Here is an 8,321-nt window from a genome sequence, read left to right as displayed (position 1 = left end):
AATTAAATAAAAGTGTTATGAAAATATTATGAAAATTTGTTGCATTTTTAAACTTTCTCAAATAAAAATTTGTATTTTATTTATTTCTTTATGTCATGTTAGGGGTATGGTTTGCTTTATAGAAAAATATGAAAGACTTATTTGGGGGAGGAGTCAGGGTCAGGTGCTTCCCCCCCCCCCCCGAGTATCATTACACAAGTGGCTACCCCTCTGCAAAGTTGGAGTTCAAATTTGGTAGCAAAAGGATGCAGTACATTCACCAGAATCATTCTTGAGGACCTGAGGAATGTCAGAATGTCAGATCAGAACCAGTTTCTTCTAATAATAATAAGAATACCAAAATTTACCAACCACAACTTAAAGAATAAATAAATTGATCTTACCACCTATACTCTCATACCGACATACACGAAGTAACGACCTGTCCAAACGGACTGTCCTTTATATTGTTCAGGCAGTGGAGTAAAGTGCTGATTTCCATTGACAAGTTGATGCTGCTGCTGCAACTGCAACTGCTGTTCATGGTGTAGATTTAGCTGCTCAAGCATCTGGTATTCTTGCCAGCCTTTTTGATTTTCTACTGAGAATGGCATGGCTGGAACTTGTTTTCCAGGAAATGGAAAACTGACAGTCCCATTCATGCCATTGCTGATACTGATGGGCTGGGGGTTTGAATAAGATGGGTAATTGACCGAACTATTTGACATAGAGCCTTTAGCTGATGCTGGCAACTGATATCCATCCAACCAGCTATAATCATCCATCAATGGATTCTCATTCACCAAATCTGAACCAGAAATGGGTTCATTCACTTGTTTAGAAGGAACAGGGCTGAAACCAGGTGGAGGCCCAATGTGTCTAACAGGTCGACTAACTGGACTTTTTCTCAAACCTACTGGCAATGCTGATGATGTCTTTACAGCCAAATTGTCAGACATGGCTCCAGAAGATGCAAAAGCATCAATCTTAGATGGTATCACAGCTTCTGGGACTTTTGCAAGACTGTAAGACATACCAGAAGTATTAGGACCAATAGCTTGCTGGATGGAAGCCGAAAACACAGCAGGAGTGGACATGCCAAAATCTTGTTGCTCGGATTTCATTATATGACCATTCTCCACAAAGCTTAGACCTTGAAGCCATTAGCAAGAATTGCTTCATCTTCCAGTGGCCACTTCAAAGCATGAGATTGAGCTGATTGAAAATGCTGGGGGACCATATTACCAAAGGATGTAGGCACTTGTGAACCCACATCAAGAGCAATCTGCTGCTGAAGATTACCTAGAGGAGCTGAAACAGAATTACCAAGAAAATTCAGATCACCCGCAGAAGCATTTTGACCAGGCTCCAGGCCCCATACCGATCCCATTTTAAACCAACCACATCAGTCCGCCTCTCAGCCACTGTTGGTTTAAAAACTATAACTTCATCCTCCTCTTCCTCTTCCATAAGTAGCTCAGGATTTGGCTGCAGAACACCCAAATTCTTTGATGTCTCCATTTGTTTTTCAATCATGATACTGTTTGTATTAGGGATGCCTGAATAAGTGGTTGGAAGCACAAAATCATCCGAGACTTGAGGCTCAACACCAATAACAAATTTCTTCACTTTCGAATCAAAATGTATTGTTTCTTGATCAACCCTAACCACATTTGCCAGAGCCTTCCCTGCAGCTAGAATCCTTTTAATACGAGCCATTTTTTCCTTGTTACCATCACCTCCAAAGGAATGCTTCCTTGAAAAATCCAAAATGGTTTGAGCTGGAATTAGTGGCAAGAAACCTCTTAACTCAAGGTCCTCCCACAAAGCAAGCCTGTTTTCAGTTTCATCTTCTTCATACCTGCTCATGTTATTAAAGCAACTCTCATCTTCATCATCATCTATGGACATTGGCCCATTGGACAAGAGCTTGTTTAAGAAAGAAATGCAATGGTTCCAAAATTTTGATCTAATTGTTGCCTGTTTTTCATCCACATCACTGCCTGCTGCAATATCCGGGCAACATGCCAACCATTCTACAAACACCAGAATGCCAGGTAAGAGGCAACTTGATGAAGGTTCACGTAGCTGCACGCATCTCTCCAATATGCGTCCATCAACTCAAAAACTGCAGTAAATGCATTCTGGAGTAGAACAGCACGCTGTACAATTTCCGCATAAGTCTGACCTTCAGCCTCTTTCTTACATTGTGAACTGTAAATACAAGGATGGCAATAAGTCTAACAATGAGAACTCCATTCTCACGAGCATCCGCACCAAAATTCAGATCTTCTTCGGGCCCAGAAGACAGAAGCTCACATAAACCACTGCTAACCAAAGAGAGAACTTCTGCAAATGTCTCCAGGCTAGAAATACAAAGTCAGAATTAATGTCATTATCCATAGAAGATGAGAAACAGTCAGTCCAAAAAGCATGGTCAATTATAAAATCCAATTTAGTAAAGATTCCACTTGATACCTTGTACGTGTGAAAAGAATGCCATTTAGACGAACAAATCGGATGCAAAAGGATTTATACATCTCAGGCACAGCAGAAGCTCTCTCCTTAACCTGGCTACTTTCTGAGTTGATATCTTTTGATACAAGTTTTGCATCCCCTTTCCCTCTTCCTTTGCCAGTCACCCGCACAGGTGACCCCTTAACGACAGAAGCTTTAACATCCTCAGGTAGTTGAGAGTAACTCTGACGATTCTGGCAAGAATAATAATAATAATAATAAAAAGCATAGTCAAACATTAAAAAAACTTTCTTATGGGATCAGAGATGATGACCCTAAGGTCAAGACACAGGCATCACACAGAATGTAGCTTTTAGTTTGCAACAACATAACCAAACATACAGGTTTGCTTGAGAGTTCACTATGCTAAACCTTCAACAATTTCATCAAACAATTTGTTTAACCACCAATTGCATGATCAAACCCGATAAAGGCCAATCTCTAAGCAGTCATTACTATTCTTCCAATCTATTCATTCCATGTGAAGAGATCCAAAAGATGTCAAACTGTGAATAAAGTTTGATCATGTAAGAGTCAACAACTATTTAGTAGTTCAAAGAAGCACATTCTCCAGATTTATTTTGATTACTAAAAAAAAAAAATTGACTATTTTATTGAGAAATTAGTATCATTGCAGTTGAAAGATCATTTCATGTGGTTTCCATGCCAAAATATGTATGTGTTCCCTGTGGCTAGCATTGAATGCAACCAGTTTTCAAGTCGTGATAACCCTGCATGTGTCATACATTAGCGGCAGATCCTAAGAACATGGATCTTATGTGGGGTAAAGGATCCACATTATCAACCCCAATTATATGGTACTAAGGCCTAGTTTAGTTTATTTGAGTTATATCTTATGTAATAATATTATCCCAAAATAAAATGTTTTACCATGTCTATTTCTTTCAAATGAAGACAGTGAACTGGATTCCAAACCAACAATCATGTTATTAATTATCTAACTGGTTTTAAATTGTCTACATATTCGATAACTTCTAAACAGAAAATGAAAATAGCCTTACTTTCCTTACTTCCTATCTCTATACTAATCGGTCAACTTTTAGGATTTATAACCAGGGAAGCATTTCACATAACAAATCAGTACCTCATCTAAAAAACTAAAGAATGAGAGTAAAAATGCATATTGACACAATAGACAATTCTGCACATATAAGACTAAAAAAGGACAGAATTTTCCTCCAAAATCATTTTGGGAGAAAGTTCTTCTAAATTACTATGCAGCGACTCAAATGAGCATCCCCTTGTACTTTTAGTCACATGTTTTAGATGATTTAATGAGTCATCTAAACCAAAAATACATGGATGATCTTGAACTGCAACATAATGAGTTGCAGTTAGAAAGAAAGCTTTCATTAAGAAAAATATGATAAACCCTTATATATACCATGAAACATTTTGAGAAAAAAAGGCCACATTCTTAGGGGAAAATATTATACATTCTAGACCAATAAATACAAGCATCACACCTTCTCAAATGCAACAATCAAGTTATCCCTTGCAGTTGAAAATGGACTATCCACTGCCAAACTCCGGAAATATCGATAAACAGCCGCCAGCTCATCCCCCGAATAGGAAGCCAATATAGCAAGCTGAGATAACAACCAGAGAATTTGTCACACCAAAAGATCAACATTTAAAACACAAAACAGACAAAACAAATCCACTGTATATAAAAGAATAGATTGGATCAATGATTAAATGGTAGAAAAGGGAAAAACCTGATGATGGGGATTTCCACTTGATGGCCAAAGAGATGCAGCTTGCAAGTAATAACTTGAAGCTGCTGCAAACTCCCTACTTTTGGAGTCACCCTCCCCATATAATCCTTTGTACCGTGCAAGGTCACCCAAGTATATCAGACAACGATGACAAGATATCAGACCTTTCTTCATTTCAGCAGATTTTTTCCCATCTTTCTCCATAACAATTCGATTCTCTGACTCCTCAGAGAAATAACCCAGAGGAAGCCCATACTTGTCTCTGATTTTCAAAATGAGTTCATGGTAAAACCCAGTTGCTTCTGAAAGAAAGGTTTTAAACTGCAATCTTATTTTTGTAATTCGGTCTGGCCGTGCAGGGCCTTTCACACCCTGAGATGTGTTTGAGCCTGCAGAAGCTAGAGCAGAACTAAAGTGTCCTCTCAGTTCCTCAATTCGCTTGTAATGTAGCTGCCATAGAGCATATTCAATATTGTGCTGCTCAGAGAAACCATGATCCTCAAGAATTATTGACTCATAATTCTCACGAATCTGTTGCCAGGCATTGGGATCTGACGGGATTCGTGCCTGGGCAGACCTCCGACGCTTATTCTCCAGTTCAATATTCTGTACAAAGGACAAGTGTGATTTTAAAGAAGACATAAATCACACACACACACACACACACACACACACACAGTCCTGGAAGTGAAAATTCTATTAAAATTTTTAAGAGCATAAATTAGTTGAAGTTAAGACAGATAATAAGTCAAGTCCCAAAACTACAGGAAAAGTAGATACCTTCTCATAAAGACGTTGGGCACGCTCCCTTGATGGAGGAGCAGACATTTTATCCATTTGTACAATCATCATCCATTTAATATGCTCTTGTAATTCCAAAAGGCATTAATCTGTAAATTACAGGCACACAATCATCAACTTGAAGACAAACAAGAAAACAATTAACCTTTACAATAAAGAGATGAGGAGGAAAGAGAAGAATAACAGTGCATTACCAAGTGAAACAATCCACATCAAATCAATTGTGTAAAAAAAGTTTATAACTAGCCAACAACATCAATAACAAACAAAATCAAATTTTAACCAATTCCCCATTTAAAGATACTTGAGCACATGCACAAATTGTTCATGACACTTTTTCCCCGTTTTGTCTGGTCTAGTTCAACAAGTAGAATTGCAAAACTGCAAGCTAACATCTTTCTTACTAAAACCAAGGCCTCTTAAAGCTCCTTCAGGGAACAAAAAATCCCAATTCGGATTAGTAGATTACATATATATCATTTTCTTTTCTTTTCTTGAAGATTTTATAGATTTTACTCCTTGAAATATCTAAAGCTGTAACAAATAGTTCCTAATTCCTAACTTTCTAAAAGTTTCATAAACACCATCGGCAAAATTTCAATTTCATAACACTTCAGGCACCCAACCCTGCCAAAATTTGTCTCGTACTCTGCAATAGCAAGAAAACTAAATCTAGTTTGACCTCCACATCGTTTCTAAATAAAAATCATCCGAAAACATAAACAACAGAATCACTTTTTACATGCAAAATCAAAGCCATACCCGAAATGTAGAACACAAACAAGCTAAAAAAAACTCTTAGCAACATGTTTACAGCTACATCATATATATTTTATACCATTTATTACACCTAACCCAACAAGTCTACAAACCTAGAGACATCCAAAAAAAAAAAAAAAAGTCAACCATAAGTTTTCAAACAAACCCCAATTCAATTTAGCACGGGATGTAACTCCAGAAACCTCTTCCACCATTTTTCCCACACGAACCCACCGTTTGGCTGCCAGGAAAATGCGGGAAAATCAAAGAAATCCAAGGATTTATATGATTTCTTTTACCTGAACCCCCAAACAAATAGCAAACTGTTTGAACCTGACATACAATGCTCGACTTAATTAGACAAATTAATATTTCAAATCCTTTGACCCTTTCTTTTTTGGTATTCGATTTTCTCGGCATCCAAACTAAAGGGTAAATAAAAATAGTAAAAAAAAAAAAACAAAAATATTTTCAGCAAGAAAAGAAAAAAGTAAAGAGAAATAAAACAAGATCCCCAAAATTTTCCAGAGAATAATACGATTTTCAGAATCCAAAACCAAAAATCAAAAAAAAAAAAAAATCAATAAATTAATTGAATGGGAAACTGACCTAGCGAATCGGATCCAAGGTGTGATATTTGAGGGGATCAGAGCATCGGATTGTGAAGAAGAAGAAGAAGAAGACCAAAAAGTCTTTGTTAGGGTTTGGGTTAGAGAGAGAAAGTGAAAGAGAAAGAGAGAGAGAGAGAGAGAGAGAGAGGTGGTGGTGGGTTTGGTAATAGGAAATAGGAGACGATGAGGTTTACAATTTCAATGTGTTTTCTTTTTCTTTCTCTCTCTTTATTACATAAATTCGTCCCGGGCGGCGACGAATTTAACGACGCCGTTTTACAGTTTCTTTTTTTTTTCTTTTTTCTTTTTGGGTTAAAGACCCTTAATTTGTGCTACAATCTCTATCCAACCAAAATTGTGCTACAATTAGATTCGTGTCAATATTTGCACACAAAACCTCAAATTGTGAAGCATTTCTAATTCTTTGCTTTAAAATAAAATAACTCTTACTTATGTACTACACTTTGAAAAATCTCATTGATTGATAGTGTATATGAAAAAAAATTTATGTTAATAACGTATTTACAAAATTTTCATAACAAATTTAAATTATAAATAATAATAATTTATTATATATGATTTGTTGTGAAATTATTATGAACATAATACTTGTCATTATATGATAAAAATTATACATTAAAGTTCAAATGGCACCTCCCATGCAAGGGTTTACTGTCTGGTCTAGCAACAAAGACTACATTGGAATGTAATAATTTCTAACAATTTTAAAAAATAATATAATGGATGAAATTGAGATATTAAAATTTAATATGTATCATTTAAATATATTGAACCTTTTTTTTTATGAACAAATTTATTGAACCTATTGCCATCTTTAGTATCTCAAAGGAACATTTGTATTACTATGTATGTTAAATAAATTTATATATATAAGTTATTTTATAATTGTCGTCTAAAATGTATGCTCTAAAGTCTAAAGTTTAAATTAGTGCTAGTATATAAATAAATTAATACATCAATGAGTATAAAATTTTATTTTTCTTTTTTCTTTTAGGTGTTGGTGATGATGTTCACGCGCCCAGTGGTATTATTTTAATATTTATGCTCTCTTTTGCTTTTCCTATCTTTAAATTTTTAAAATGACCTCAGTTCCTCCTTCTTTTTCTTATTCTTTTTTTTTTTTTTTTTTTTTCCAAGTGCAGGTAAAAGTGTGGAAACCCAATGAGCTTCTGTTTTTTTTTTTTTTTTTTTAATTTTTATGGGAGCTTTTGTTATTTTTCTTTTCTTTAAATAAAGTAGTAGTTAAAGATGGGTTTCTTTTGTTGTAATCCATTAGTTTTTTTTTTTTTTCTTTTTTTGGTATAGTAACGTGTGAATCAATTAAAAAAGTGTTTGTTTATTCGTTTTTATTACTTTTTAATGCAATGAGACTCAATAAATTCTTTTAACAAAAGCATTCTTAATAATCAATACCGTAACAATTCTAAAACCTTTTATGACTATATATAATTTATGTTATTTTAATCAATCCTCTCATATCCTTCTCATAACTCTTAATCAGTTTTTTTTTTTTTAAGTAAAAGAGATAAATAACTATTTTTTAAAAATACAAAATGCTAGCCAAAAAAAGACCCAAAACTATTGCACGTCAGAAGCAACGAGTAGATTTTGTACACTCTTTTTTCTTTTCTTTTCTTTTTCTTTTTTTTTTTTTTTTTTTTGATAAGTAGATTATACACTATTTTTGCATGTTGAGATGTTGAGAATCCAGCCTCCTGTATTGGTTTGTTGGGGAGTCCGATTTTGTGAGGTTGGGTATTTAATTTTGGTTGTTTTTAGATATGAACTAAGCCTTCAATTTTTATCTAAAGTAATTATCATCATATTATAGTAATGTCTCTTATCCTTCTGTAGATAAAAGTGTAGTTGTCCTTGGTACAAAAACAAAATCACA

At 34.8% G+C, this 8,321-nt stretch overlaps 1 protein-coding gene across 1 annotated transcript; it reads right to left on the bottom strand.

Moving 5' to 3' along the window:
- Positions 1–207: 207 nt before the first annotated feature.
- On the bottom strand, positions 208–6,631 carry LOC111988876 (nonsense-mediated mRNA decay factor SMG7). Its single transcript, XM_024020680.2, is given in 12 exon segments — positions 208–279; positions 384–1,141; positions 1,144–1,356; positions 1,359–2,096; positions 2,099–2,185; positions 2,188–2,345; positions 2,458–2,690; positions 3,984–4,106; positions 4,236–4,841; positions 5,016–5,125; positions 5,962–6,128; positions 6,405–6,631. Coding segments are annotated over 9 exon segments (2,985 nt in total). The 5' UTR covers positions 5,088–5,125; positions 5,962–6,128; positions 6,405–6,631; the 3' UTR covers positions 208–279; positions 384–386.
- Between the last annotated feature and the right edge of the window lie 1,690 nt (positions 6,632–8,321).

This window comes from Quercus suber, unplaced genomic scaffold (assembly GCF_002906115.3).
Source record: "Quercus suber isolate HL8 unplaced genomic scaffold, Cork oak 2.0 scaffold_306, whole genome shotgun sequence".
NCBI classification, from domain to species: Eukaryota; Viridiplantae; Streptophyta; class Magnoliopsida; order Fagales; family Fagaceae; genus Quercus; species Quercus suber.
The sequence above is the reverse complement of the archived record's forward strand: the minus strand, read 5'-3'. Positions and strand labels throughout refer to the sequence as shown.